Here is a 15,146-nt window from a genome sequence, read left to right on the forward strand (position 1 = left end):
TTTCTCTTTTTGGGGTTTTTTGTTGTTCTCCCGCCCTGGCGGGGGGTCGGGCTAGAAGATCTACTAGGTCCCTTCCGACCCTTAATCTATGAATCTATGAATCTATAAAAAGTTGTCCCCAGCTGGCAACACTTAAAGCTTTGGTGGGGGGGGGCGGCAGAAATTGCTGGATTTTTGGTTGTAGCCGTGTTGGTCTAAGGACAGAGGCAGGCAAGGTTCTTTGAGTAGATGTGATATCTTTTATTAGACCAACTGAGTAGTTGGAAAAAAGTTCTTAGCAAGCTTTCAGGCACAGTCACCCTTCTTCAGGCATAGGAAGTCTCTGTTGGCCACTTGAACAGTCCGTAACCTGTATGCAGTATGTCTTGGGACTCCATGGGAAGTCAGGTCTAGAGACATGACTCCCTAGGGTTCAGACTTGCTTTCTCGCAGCTGGCACACAGGTGCATTTCCTCCTTTACCAGAAACACTCTGCTCTTTTGCCTCCTACTTACTGGCTTGGCAAGCTGGGCAGGTTTTTCCCCTCTGTTGGCTTGCAGAGTGTGATGCTTGTGTGGGTATCCTGTGGTTCTTGCAGAAACCTCAGCAACAGCACAGTCAGCAGACAGCACTGTGCCTCGTGTTTGGGTTTCTTGTTTACTAAGCAAGGGGAACTGAAAGGAAAAAAAAAACAGAGCAAAGGCTGAAGAGCACAGCCAGATGGCTTTAAAACTGCTCATTTGAAGCATGGCTACCCTCTTAGAGAACACAGGCCTTTTCCTGGGGAGCAGAGTTACCCCTGCTCCTCTTCTTCTCTGACCAACCCTCACTGCAAGCTTTACTGGCCCATTTAAAGAGCTAGAAGCTGCTCTCAGCTTTCCTCAAGCTGTTTTGGAGCAAGGGTTCTGAGTTTGGCTTCTTTCCATGGCTCTCTTCCTCACCCTCCCATTAGCCAGTTTGAATTTATTGTTTAGAAATAATGCAATAAATACAGCTGGGCATTACACGCAATGACTTAGCTGCCTCCATCCATTCCTGAGGCAGCACAGACATCGAAGGGAGGGGCAATGTACTTACTTTAAAGCAGGGTTACTTGTGACCGGCACAATTCCCAGTTCAGTTGAGATGCCCACAGCTGACAATAGGTCAGGTATAGGAATTCCTACAGCACCCCCTGAAATGGCTTTGAAATGGCAGGTGCTGTAGAAATACAATGTGTTATAACAGGGTGGTTATAGCCGGGAGCCAGCTGCCTGCCAGCTAAAGCCTGCACCAAAGTCATTGCACAAAACAGTAGGACACGTGTGGAACACAGTGCTGGTGTATCTAATATTGCTGAGCATCCCTGAGGTTTTGGGTTAAATACTTTCTAGGACTCTGGAGAGCTGGATTTCCTTGCTAACTGTGCCAAAGACTCCAAACCCTCAGGTGGAAAGGGTAGGTCATTTCTTCCCTGGCCCTCAGTGCTGTTCCCCTACATCAATAAAATCTTGCCTTGGCTATTCAGATTGAGAGTCCTTTGGACTGACAGACACTGCCTCAGCACGTGCGATGTTGCACAAACACAATGGGTCTCTCGTGGGGCCTCTGCATATTCCAGGAATGAGATGTTGTTTGTTTGTCTGACGTCAGCATCAAAGCTTCCTCTATGCAAGGCAGACAGCAAGTCTGCCTAGCAAGAAATCTCTGGCAGGTGAGCTGTCTGCATGTCAGCCTGGCAGCAAGCTTACCCACAGGAGCTATTTAGGACACTTTTTTTTCCCCATAGTTAAACACTATCATTGAGGTCTGAGCTCCTAGGAAGTCAGTGAAAGCAAGAGACCTCTTGCCAGAATCAGCCTCCTAGAGGTGACAAGCTTCAGTACCCATCTTTAGGCCATGCATGGCTACTCTGGATTTATGCTAAAGGGGTGCAGGCCAATGGAGAGCAAGGCTTCCACTCAGCTACATAACCTATTAGTGCATAGATGCTTTCAAAACCGTTTTGCTAGATACCTAGGCTGTAGAAGACAACACAAGTCCTTTGAATCCGGGCCTCCTGAAGGCTGCTAAGAAAGCCAGTGTACCGAGTTTTGTAAAAAAATCTGAGGAGTTAAACAGTCCCTTAAGTTTCTAAGCTGGAAAAGAAAAAGATAAAAACTGCTGACACAGGCAACAAAGCAGAAAGGCTTTCAAATGGTTTATGGCGGCAGACTTACGTTAATTGGTTTTGCCCGGCCCCTTACATGATCTTATTTTATAAAACACCTTGTTTGTGTACCAGTAACAGAGCACTGCCCTTCAGAGGCTGTTTATACAGTTGTACAAGCTATTTGGGAAAAGGAGGGATACCTGGCTTGTCCAAACACAGCTGGCAGAGGAGAAAGAGCCTTTTGGCAAGTGAAAGCAGGTATAGATTTGATCCCAGATTCTCAAAACAGGCTCAGGGAAACCATAGCTTCTCCCTACAGCTCCCTGCCATGGAGATCAGACACAGGGCAAGGGAGCAAAAACAACACTTTTCAGTCAGAGCAGCTTAAATTACAAGAGGCTACCAAAGGAAACAGGTATCTGTGCCATTCAGCAAGGCTTAGCACTTTCCTGATGGGGCTTTAGGGACTGGAGAATGCCAAAACATGAGTTATTTCTGCTCATAATTTACAGTTAATGCCTTCAGGTCTTAGTCAGTCAGTCCCTGAGTTGGGAATAAGTCCTGCTAACATATCTGGGCAAGTGGTTTCCAACACCCACAGAGTTCTTACACAATACATGAGCTTTAAGGAAAGTGCTGGGACCATCCCCATATTTCTAATTTGTCAAAATTACAGTATTGGGTTCAAACATTCCTCTCACACACTGCACCAAACTTACATACTCACTAAGGACCTCAACTTTAGAATAACTCATAGGCCAAAAAGCAAAGATAAAGAACATCCCTTACCCCAATTAATGGCAAGCTCAGCTTTCTCCGGTCCTTCGCTTTCTGAATTCCTCCATATAAGTGCTTTGCTTCCCCCAGACTGGTCTTTTACATTGAGTCAGGCTCCCAGCATGCCTTGAGACCAGCTGCCTTTTTGATGGTGTTGATGGCCACTATCCCTTCAAGCTAGGTAGCCAGCTTCTGTAAAGACGTGGGGTGTACAGGGTAGAAGACACAGTCCCTACTTCCACCGTATTTAGTAAGACATGAATTTCCCCACTTCTAATCAAGTTGGAGTTCAACCCAAAATAGAGAAGATTAAGGATATACTACTAGGGTCTCTTGTGGCAGAAAGGTGGCAGGACTTGGTAAAATAACAATGACTACAGAGACTTTATTCAGGTCACTGGACATTCACAGGCCCTCCTCTTGGCTGGCATTCTCAGGCTGAGCTACAACCTCAACACAGCAGTTGTATTTGATAGTGTTGTACATTACTGATGTGTAGACTCTAAAGAAAATAAGAAGAAACAGAATGGATAGAAAAAAGAATCAGCTTCAGTCGAAAGCACTTCAGGGAAGGATAGTAACAGAAGTTCTCCTCTGATACACTAAAGGATCTGCTAAAGGCCCCCTGGGCTAGATTTCCATATATAATACAGGGATTTCTGTATCGTTATGAGAGAAAAAAAGACTTTTATGAAATGTGACCTTATAGGAGACTAACTTCCCAGATTTGGGTAGAAGAGCAAATGCTGATGATGATAACCAGGCCCAGATAGTTGTGGAAGTGAGAGCTGACCAAATAGTGACCTAATAAGACGGGATGCTATTTTGTTTTTTGTGAGCAGCAAGACTAATACCAAGAGTTAGCTGCAGCAAATTAAATGGTCATGAGTTGACACAGTTTAAATCAAGTGGAAGGATAAACAGAAATAGTCCTAAGTATGACTTTTGCTAAGAAAAGGGCAAACTTTGAGAAATAAAGGTAATGTGCTAATGAAGTCAACCAGACAGAAAAACCCAAGGACCTCAGTGCCTGAGATGTTCTTAAATCAAAGATGGAACAAAAAAACTTGCCTGGAAGTTGTATGCTAAATGAGGGAATAAAACTCATAGAGAAGGGTTTTGTATCTAACTGGAATTCAATAAGGATATTAGGAGTAAAGGGAAGAGCTTTAAAAGAGTGGATAAAAGGTATGTCTGGCCAAGAAAGGCACCTCTTGGAGGTCAAGCAACATGAGGATAAAGTGAGAATGGGCAAAGGTTAAGCTGTGGTAAACCTTGCAAAAGAAATTAAAACAAAGAGCATATTTACTTTTTATTTACTTTGGTCAAGTAGATAAAAAGAGACCCAAGAAAGAAGAGATAAGGTCTTGGGGAATAAGGAAAGTGTCGTGATAAAAAAGCAAGGCATTGCCCCAAAATTCAATGCCTACTTTGGCCTGTGTTCAACTAAGGACAGAGATGTTGACCAGCAGGCAAAGGCAGGATCATAGAATCATAGAAGAACAGTCCTGGAAGGGACCTGCAGAAGCCGTCTAGTTTAATCCTTTGCTCAAGGCAGGATCATCCTTTGTCCATCATGGACCAGTCTTAGAACTTATTGCTAACATTTCTGTCTACACCACATTTGCAGGGAGCGAGGTGCTGAAGCAGTCCCCAGCTGGGCCCAAAGTCCTAACTAGCTTTTAAAAAGGGAGCTTGATAACCATGGTCTGGAGACTGGGCTCAGCAGGTCCCTTCAGCACTAGGAATGGAAAAAAGGAAATAACCACTCAGCGCTGGTCCTTCTGTAACTGCCATGCACAGATGACCCAATAGTACCCACAGTTCTAGGCAAGGAGGATATTAATGCAGATGAAAGAGAACAACAGACAAAAGGGTCCCAATGAAGTGGAGACAAAGTTGGGATAGATTGCCAAGCACAGGCATACTAAATATGATGCCTACCACAGGGATTCCTTTGGGCTGGGGAGTCAAAAGCAGCTGGAGATAATGCAAGCCACAGATGGTGAGTTTGAACACACGTATAACCTGCCAGCCTCCTTGGCCCTGATGTACCAACCTGCTTTGCCCGATTTGTGCTCCTCCTGGAAGGACTGATCTAGGAGAACATGTAATCTCCCTCTCCCTTCACACCCTTAAAGTGAAGAGGGTTTTATTCTGCCCACACAGAAATTTTATTATAGACCAGGTTTCTCCTACTATTCCAATAGTGCCTGCAATATGCTTATGGATGTTCAGACTCAGCAGTCTCCACTCTACTGAAAAACACATGCAGTAGTTCAGGGAAGAGGCATAGAAACTTCCCCCCCCACACACACACTTTTTTTTTTTTTTTAGTAATATGCATCAGCCATCGCTTTCACTGACATGCCCCCCTCTATGAAGAAGAGGGGACCTGTTTTATATAGACTAAGGTCAGGAAGAGCATTCAGATTCTTGCTTGGATTGTAAAAGCTGGCATGTTATCTTCTTGCCTCCCAAGTATCTATGCTCTGCACTGCACAAACATGAACAGCTCTCCCTGGACTGAGTGCCATTAAACATCATCTGTAACTGCGCAGTAATCATCCCTTCCTCCCCAGCATAAAAATGCCAGATGCTGTTTCCTTTCCGATTCATAGTTCTTTAGCAATGACCACACTCCAGGCAGCAGGAGTGCTCTGAATCTGCAAGCAAGGGGAACTTGAAAGAGACACCACTGTGCTTAAAAAATAGCAGGTCTGTATGAAGCTGTATTTTCCTTAGTCAAGTGAGAAGCACACACACATGCACACACCCCCATTGCCTTTCCAATTTAATCCCAGGACTGGCAGGTTCTTGCCAAAATGAAAAACAATTGTAGAACTACAAAAGTAGTTCAAGAGAACTACAAGTGCTAGAAGAGGTGTAGCCCATTAAGGAAAAGCTTGGTTAGATTTCAAATAGAAACAGACTCCAAACAAGAGGTGGCTCTGCAGTACTTCACGATAGCTAGAAACATCACAGTCCAACATCCGTTTTGTCAGGCTTGTCTTATGGAAACGTATGGAGGCTAAGGGCTGGAAGGGACCTCAACAGATCAGAGTCCAACCTCCTGCTCTAGGCAGGAATACTGCTGAGATCAAATGAGTCCAGCAAGGTGTCCGTCCAGTTTCCTCCTGAAGACTTCCAAGGTTGGGGACTACATCACTTACCAGGGAAGTCTATTCCAGATTCTGATCACCCTTACCATAAAGAAGTTCTTCCTTGCATCGAACCTGAAACCACCCTCTCACAGTTTATGGCCATTGCTCCTTGCCCTCTACTGGGGCACCCTAGTGAAGTTTTTCTCCCAGCTCTCGATATTCACTCAAGTCCCTCTGTCAAGAGAGAGGAAGCATCACTTCCTTAGCCCTGCTCATGATGCATTGGCTAATGCATCCCAGTATGCTATTAGCTGTTGACTACAGCATTGCATTGGCAGCTCACATGGACCCTGTGATCAACTATAACCCCAAGATCCTTTTCAGCCATCCTGCTGGGCAGCACTTCTCCTAACCTATATTCATGTTGCTGGTTACTTCTCCCCAGATGAAGCATCCTGCATTTATCCTTATTGAACTGCATCCGGTTCCGCTTTGCCCACCTCTCAAGCTTGTCCAGGTCCACTTGGATCTGCATCCTATTCCCTAGCGTGACCACTCCTCCCCAGAACTTGGTATCATCCACGAACTTGGTCAGCATGCTTTCCATGTCCTCATCTAAATCATTGATAAAGATGTTAAACAGCACAGGACCAAGAACCAAACCCTCCAGGACTGGCAGGTGGCCACCTCCCACCAAGATGATACAGACCTGTCCACTAACACTCTGAGTTACTTTTGTAACACAGCAAGAATTACATTACATCCTCCTCTCATACAGCACCAAGAACACCAGCACTGCAGTATTAGCAGGAGAGTATCATCTGATAAAGGTTTTTTCCAACTTTTTTGGCATTACCCATGCACTCTCTACAGTGAGGACCATACCACACTGAGATAGATGTCCTTTTTGCTGCGTGATTGGAAAGAGTTAATCAAGGCATGGAGCTACGCTGCAGTAGCAGACTTGACATCCAGCATGCTCATGGTCTTACCAAATGCCTTTCATTTCAAGGATGCTGAAGTGGGGAGCACTCCATCTCCTGAACAGAGATTTAATACAAAAAGGGTGGAAGTAGATGCTCTGGATATCAACTACTGCCAAAAAGGGAAGCAGTTGTAGTCCCACCAATACGCATCATGGCTTTTTCCCTTGATGTTCTCCTCCACCTCACAACACTGATTAGGTTACTTTAAAAACCCCTTTCTCAGCTGCAATTTCTCCTCCTAGAAAACTTCTAAAAAGTTTGCTCATGTCATGCAAGGTGTAATCCATTTTGAGTGTCCACCTTGCCATCTGCCCAGGGACCATGAAGACTCTTTGAAAAGGGCATCAGGATACATTGCCAAACTCATTAGCTGCTCCTGAACAAATTTGGCAGGAAAGACATTAGGCCTGCCTGGAGACTAGATGTTCCAAACTGCATTGACCTGTGCTATCCGTCTCCTTCGAATACTCTTGCAATGAATGAAACTTGCTGAGGTTCACAGGACATGTCATTTATTAAAAAGGAACCCAGAAATCACTGAAGTGGTGAAAGCTCCAAGTTATTTCCCATTCAGATGAGAAGAATGCAGAAAGGACGACTCTCTCTTTAATAATGAAATAATTTATTTTCTAACAGTTGAACAATACAGAAGTTTACATATACACAGCAAGGTCTTCTAAAACATGTAGTTTCTAAAAATGCATGTGCTAACTGTAATAAAAAGCACCTTTATATGGTCTTGACACAGGATTTATAATGATGTGGTATTTACATTAGGAACTGAACATCTGGAAACAGAATTCATATTCTCCCATCTGCTGCTCCCCTGTTTAGGCTGTGTTTATTATTTGGAAGACTGCCAAAAATAAAGCCGATGGTTTGACAGCAGTGTTGCTTAAAGGACCAACCCAAGGAAGGGAGACAGGAAAGTTTGGTTCTTGTATCAATTTGGAAGGGAAAAACCCCAGCACAAATAAAAGAGTTAAAGAAATCCAAATCAATTTGAGGTCCGGGCACTTCAGAAGATATATAATGTGCTCAGAGGTTTTTGTGGGATTTTTTTGTCTGGTGTCACACTACAGCTATCTAGCAAATAGCAGCTGAGAGATGCCCAAGTGACTTCCACCTAAAGAATGAGGCAGAGTTATCTCAAAGTAGTAACTGAGATGAGACTTAACACATCCCAGGTTTATTTCTAAACTGGCTGTTAGAGATTTGGGTCTGAGATGACTATGTGAGGTTGGGATGTTTATGATTTTTCCTCACCTCAGGACACATCTACTCAGCTTGCTACTCAAGCAGCTGTTGTAGGAGTTGAACATTTCAATAATACTCGGGAACTGGGTACCTGTTTCTACTACTAGTTTAAAAAACACAAAACACAACTTTTAAGTTAAGCGGCAATAGAAAAAACAACAGAATATACACATTCAGGGGAGCAAACATGTAGCTTGGCAAAAGCAGAATTCTTCCCAATACAGTAATTTACAGTGTCAAAACCTGAAATCTGTTACAAAAGGGGCAAAATTAGAACTTAAAGCCCTAATGTATTGCTACACAAATCTCTCAGAAGCTTGTTTAATCTGGTTCTTATGCTTTGAACAAGCAAGTGAAAACCCACCACCCATCTTTCACCCTGAATCCTGGGCTCTCTTTCCACCACGTTTATAGGTTTAGTGCACAGATTTGTAGCTCTGGAGTAAAACCAAACAGAGTTTTCCTTTCATTTTCAGAGCTGTAGTAGGTTTGGGGAAGGTGGAGGGAGAAGTGCCATATTAGAGAACAAAGTGCTAAAATGGCAATAGGCAGAACATGGCCTGCTCATGCCCAGAGCTCAGGAGTATTTCAGATCATCTTGAAAGATATGAAGTTAGTGGCACCTATGGTGCTGCTCAAAAAAGTGCTCTCTGAATTTACATCATAAATTGGTATTAGCAATGACTCTGGAGATTCACAAGATGTAACAAACAGCACCTTGAGGAGCTTGAAAGCTCTGCTTTGTAGACTAAGTTTTGCTTGGGTGCTCAAGCCTCAGGGGAAAAAACCTCAACAGGTACACCCAATACTTTCAGATGTTTAAAGACAGACCTACACTAACATGTATGTTACTGCAACTTTAAAATTTCTGCTCTGATTAAGTGCAAGAGTTTCCAATTTCTAGTTCAATTGAGTGCATGCCTGGTTTCACCATCTGCACTGACACTTTGTTATTGAGGGCAGTATTTTATAATCTGCCCTTTCAAAAAGAAAAGAAAAAAGTGTATTTTCTATTAACACACTTCTGTGCAACCATCAGTTGTAAACTTGGGGTATATGAGTAGCCCCTCAATTCCCACCCACCCCCCTATTTTTTTTAAACAAGTCTACAAAAATTTTAAATTGCTGCAGCTTATTTAGTAATAATGCTGGTGGATCAGTGAATTCAAGGAAAGGCTGGCAAAACAGAGAACAGTGCTACCATTTCAGCAACCTTGGAAGTAGGCTTTGCCACCTGAGGCCCTGGCTTGTCGACTAGCCGAGAAAGATCTGAAGCTGCCAAAACTGGTCCTAGTCAATAAAAGAGTAGCCTTAGAGCTCCCATTAGCAAAATTTACTTCCCCTGCCTAGAGTTTTGGAAAAAGACACCGAATATACCTTTGTGTCAGTTTTGACATTAGTGCATTGTTTTTCAAAATTCAATATTTTCTATGCCAACAAGATTGAGAAGACCACATCCAGTGCAAAGGTCAAAAAATGACTGTTTTATATTGGGACAACACACGCAATAGTTCACAAAAAAAAGTGAACTGAAAAAGGCAAAACAATAATTAAAAGACACAGTAAACTGAATCTGTAAGATTCGGTACTTCTAAATAATAATAAAAAGAAAATACAAAGTATACAATTTTGTATTTCAATTTTAACCCTCTGATGCTTTCCAAAATTCTAGTTACTCTGACCTTAAAAATAAAAAAGGTAGCAATATCCGCAACTCTAGGTTTGGATTTGTGAGGCAGCTTATGCAACATTTGGAACAAAGAAAAGAAAAAGCCAGAGAGGTCTCTCAGGCAAAAATGTGTTGGAGTGAAGGACCTCAAAGTGCAGATATTCAATTTTTTTTATTATTTAAAAAAGTTTACAGGTTTTGAGCTAGCTCTCTGAAGATTTTCTGCTTGGACTCAGGAAGTAGGCTTAAAAATGCAAAAGGCATACAAGTTGTAAGTTCAGTGCAAGTCTGCTGGACATCTGAAAATTCCAGCTCTTTAAAAAAAAAAAAAAATCCTTCGTTTTCAAAACATAGCACACACAAAAAGGAGAATAGACTTTGGAGATATGAGCAATCCACTAGCCCCGTTTCCCATTTTCTCTTGTTTCAGAGAGTTCAAATGATCCAAAAAATAGTGTAAGGATATTTTAAGAAAAACAAGTCTCTTTAGAGAGTTCATTCATTTGCAATTTATAGACTGTCTTAGTGGCTTTTGGCAGCTTGACTTGTCAAGACTTGACAACTGCATTTTTTTTATTTTAAAAGTCTTCAGGCAAACAGGCAACAAAAATGGGCTTTCATATCACTAAATAAGCTACATAGCCCTTTTATAGAGTGAAGTTCAGTTGCTTGGTTGGCTCTCTCTGGTTATCTTGTGCGAGTTGGTTTATTACCAGAAACAAATGTTTAACAGTCATTGCAAAGTTTGCCAAGTGGGCTGAATATAAAGATCCTAAAATTTTTCAAGCAAAAAAGGACAAGGGGGGGGAAATCTATGTCTCAGTTAGCAGACCTCTACATACAAAGTTTCCAGAACAACTATAAAAGCACAAAGTCATAAGAATGTATCTCCATTACATTAGTTTCATATAAAATGAATAAATACTATTTATAGATCATATGTTTTATGTACATTTACATGTGCTCTATTCAGCTTAAATGAAAATGTTGCAAGGTTTGAAACCACAGCTTGGGAAAAAAAATATTAGTTTTTAGTTGGCAAGCAAAATCCTTAATGAAACAGATTTAGAGTGCCTAAAAATACTTCAACCAGTTGAGGAAGTGCTTTAATGCCAATAGCACTTCACTGAATAATCGTAGTAACGTACTATTAGCAACATCCAGTAAAATGTGCCCTTTTCGATCACTGACAACCGAAGATAGCACAGCTACCTTCCTCATTCAGTTATTGCTAAATTTTATAGGAAAATGGATTTCAACAGGACCGAGCATCACTTATCTAAAACAAATGAGGCATAATTATTTTTGTGCTAAAGGGATTGAGATAATCTTTGTTCATCTCTCTGAGGTAGAAAAAAATTGTCCCAGAGACAAGAAGCATGAACAAACTTCTAGGAAAACTTGCCTAGAACAGTAATATGCAGCTGTAATGCAATGAGGTCATGAATTGCACTGGAGAAATAGTACCATTTGGTTTTAGGTATTAAAGAAACTTGGAAATGTGGAAAACAGATGTACTTTCAAGAGACGGAGTAGTACTTGCCTTGCTAAGGTCCTACAGCTCAGAAGACTCCTTGCAATTTACAGAATGTGCCAAGAATCTCACAAGTTTGGTCCCACAGTCCTGTGGCAGTTAAAATTCCCACTGGCATGTATGAGTTGCCAGTCTGAGATCAATTCTGATGGGACTATTCTTGCTAGACAGGGCTGCTCTACTGAAGGGACTGAAACTGGAAGTCAGTGCAAGTTCCGATTAAGACAACAGGACTGGGCCAGAAATACAATTACATGGCTATGCAAATACAAACACAGCACTCTGAACATTTAAGAACCAACTGTTCAAAGTGATGTCTGGGATCTTGCTGCATACTTCTCAGGAGTACCAGAGGGCTGACAAAGCCAATATGCTCCGCACATCACTTTGAAAGTTCACTCCACCGATTTCCAGATCTAAACTAGAACACAGTTGAGGTTCACCCTTCAGATTGTAGTCCAAACAATTATGCTCAGACACTTGAGATACGTTTGTCACTAGGCAAAGACAAGGTACATTTAGAATACTAGGCAATAACAGCAAGGCAAAACAATGAAGAGGGAAAAAGTAGAGGTTTTTTTAAGTTGTTATTACTGCAAAAAGATTCTTGGGTGCTTTAAAATTTTGTTGGAATGTACAGTCTCACAGAGATGAGTTTACTGACAGAAAGAGAAGCTAGTGGATGCAATCAGATGTGTGCTCCAGAGAGTAGCTTGTAACCCACAACCCTAAGCACTGTTTTGGGACTTGGGCAAAGCTGATTTTGGTAATGTTGTTGGTACATTAAATTTACGTGCAAGAGAATTATGGGACGGTCCAACATACTACCTAAGAAGATCCAACAGGGAAACAGCAATGGATGGAACAGCTACTGGAGTTGCTTCTTATAGGCTGAGACAAGGCTTGTGATTGTTCTGCAACTTTAATCTTTTAATGCCAGAGCTGGAGTATCCCTCGTCGCTACAGATGCTCTGCATGCTTCCCCTTTCATCTGAGTCACTCGGACTGCTGCTGCTCCAGTCTAGATCTCCCATTAGGTAGTCTGTGCTTTCAACATCCACATCAATTTCTTCTGTAAGCAAAAAGATCCTTAGTAAACAACTGTTCCAAGGCAACATTTGAGGTCTCTAATACAAAGTGGGGGACAGGCTTCATTCCACCTATTAGGTATTTAAATTGTATTTTGCCACATACGCAGTCCACCCTGCTCAAATCCTGGAATGACTTAGACAGGTTAAGTCATCAATGTTTATTCAGGGACATGACCAGGGTGGAACAGCACTGCACTTAAAACTCCCAAGAGGTGGAAAAGGATATGACCCATGGAGCCTTCATCAACCAAAGCACCTCACCTCTATCAGAGTCTGACCGTTCTGATGACACCGTGGATCCTATACTGTCCATTCTTATTCTTTCTATGCCCAGTTTTTCCAGCTGCCTTTTCAGATGCCGCTGCTCTCGCTGCAACTGGTCTATTTGGTGTACTGCTTTTCTGTCGTAGTCTTCAAGCTTCTGTGGGTAACGAAGAGGAGACATGTTTAGTTCTTTTGGTCACTGTGGGTCAAATCCAAATGTTACTAACTCAGGTACTTAAAGGAGTGGCCTGCTTCCCAGAGGTGGGTGCTCAGCACCTTTGAAAGCCAGGTTATTTTTAGATGCCAAAACATGGCTTTAGTTGACTAATCATGTTCACCCAGGTTTCAAAGCACTGGCCTAGATTCAGCACCTTTTAGGCACATGCATTAGAGGCAGCTTTAAACTAAAAGTAAATTAAAAGAAAATAATGGAGGTATTTTAAACACAACTGAAACATCTGAGCAGACAGCTTTTCAAATGGAGTTTGCTACACCCACACTAGTAGCCAAAACCTGCAGCCTAAAAACCCAAGTTTTGTCCCAGGATCTACACAAGTGCCACCACTTTCTAGGTCACCAACTCCAACCCTTGTTCTCACTGGCAATAGTTCAAATCACCTCAAAAAGCCCTTGGTCATTATGACTTAAAGCTTGTTTCAGAAGTTGATCCCAGCAGCACAGCTGAAGTTATTCCACATGCTTCACACAGTGGACAAACACTTGTTCACACAGAATAGGCAGGATTTCTTTGCTTCTGTACACACCTCCTGGGACACTGGAAACATACTCTTTTTAGTTGCACCTGCTGGTCCCCCTTCTCCCCCACATTTACTTGGACAGTGGAACTGAAACTCAAACGGGGTGCTCTTGTGCAGATAGGCACAGCAGTGCCTTGTCTGTAGGGTCCACCAGACCTACTTCTAGATGAGAATCACCCTGAAGCTACACGGGATTGCATATAAATGATGCTTCCCTCTCAAAAAAGTGTTTGTGCGCAACTCATCTGGCAGCAGCCCAATCCTATTAATATCTATTCCAAGACTTTGATATCTAGCTATTTGTAGCCAGCCTGACGCCAAAGAAGTCCCCCAACCCCACCCCTTTTTCAAGTCCCTGGTATTAACTGGAAGATAAAATACTTGGTATCCTCAGGAAAGGCTTCTAACTACGTCAACTGAGAGTAGACCACGTCACTTCCTTAGAGCAAGGCTATGAACAGCAAGAACATTTAGATTGCAAATTCTTTAAAGGCATAATGTTGAGCATATGCAAATATAAACGTTGAGCAGCTGCCAAGGTTGAAAAGAGGTCCTCTGGACACTATCACAATACAGCTGAGTATAAACATTAAAAATTAGTCCCGAGTGAATGGTGATGTGGGAGTAAAACCGCATAAAGATTAAGAAACTAACCAGCAAAGCTTTTAGGCAAGGCTGATCTCCACTCATGTTTTTATTCATGTCAGCAAGAAGTAGCTGCTTAAAAGAGTCATTGTCTCGTTTACCCCCCACCCCATTTTTGTGTTATCTATGACAATCAATTATTTGGTTTGCAAGAGAGTCGAGTCCAAGTACTAACCCCAAAGCAACACTCACAATTGTCCTCACAAATCTTGTCATACATGAGGGTTACCACTGCTTTCTATTCAATTATTTTATATGCTTATTAATGTTCTTGATCTTACCTTTATGTGCAATTTAGCTTTTGTAAGTAAACTCAGTGTGGTATGTCTATTGGATTCAGGCCCAAGTGGTACCAGCCCCTTCAGCTTCTCCAGACACAGCCGTAGATGAGCACGCCTATACAGAACAAAGAGTGCATGTCATACCGAATATACTTTGTGCGAGTAGCAACTAGGTAAGATAAGGCATCTCACAACATCACTTAACATCTGCAAGCAACTACAGCAAATATAAATCAAAGTATTTAGACAAGTCCTGTCAACATTATGTGACAAGAGGGTAGTCTGGATTAGAAATATAAAAGCATGTATTGCTCTGTATTTTCTTTTGCTACGTGACTTAATGCATCTTGGTGTAATACCAGATGCCTCTCCCCCAACATTAGGTATATCAATGTATTATTCCCAAGATCAGAGCTGTGAAGTGTTGGCCATCCAGAAAAGGAAGAATGTTCTCCCAAGCCATTATGTTCCTTCATAGAGTAGACACTTTTAGAGGCAAGTACGTAACCCTAGTCTCCTCTTCAAGAGGAGACTAGACAGCCACTTTGCTGGGGTCACTGGACCCTCAGTTACCTTTCCTGCTTGGTGGAAGACCCAATGATCTTCCGAGGTCCCTTCCAGCCTTACAATCTATGAATAAGCTGGAGAATGTTTCAATTTTTTTTTTTTT

At 42.2% G+C, this 15,146-nt stretch overlaps 1 protein-coding gene across 2 annotated transcripts in view; it reads right to left on the bottom strand.

Moving 5' to 3' along the window:
• Positions 1-7,655: 7,655 nt before the first annotated feature.
• Positions 7,656-15,146, bottom strand: part of MXD1 (MAX dimerization protein 1) — a 28,870-nt gene continuing 21,379 nt past the window's right edge. Inside the window, exons 4-6 of one of the 2 annotated variants that reach the window (XM_019514362.1) lie at positions 14,477-14,591; positions 12,790-12,949; positions 7,656-12,506 (exon numbers count right to left, since the gene is read on the bottom strand). In XM_019514362.1, the coding sequence (XP_019369907.1) occupies positions 12,322-12,506; positions 12,790-12,949; positions 14,477-14,591 (460 nt within the window). In that variant the 3' untranslated portion in view covers positions 7,656-12,321. Of the gene's footprint in view, positions 12,510-12,789; positions 12,950-14,476; positions 14,592-15,146 lie in introns of both variants that reach the window. The other variant, XM_019514361.1, reaches the window with a different exon arrangement.

The sequence above is a fragment of the Gavialis gangeticus genome, unplaced genomic scaffold, assembly GCF_001723915.1.
Source record: "Gavialis gangeticus isolate Ggan-Ray unplaced genomic scaffold, GavGan_comp1, whole genome shotgun sequence".
NCBI lineage: Eukaryota > Metazoa > Chordata > Crocodylia > Gavialidae > Gavialis > Gavialis gangeticus.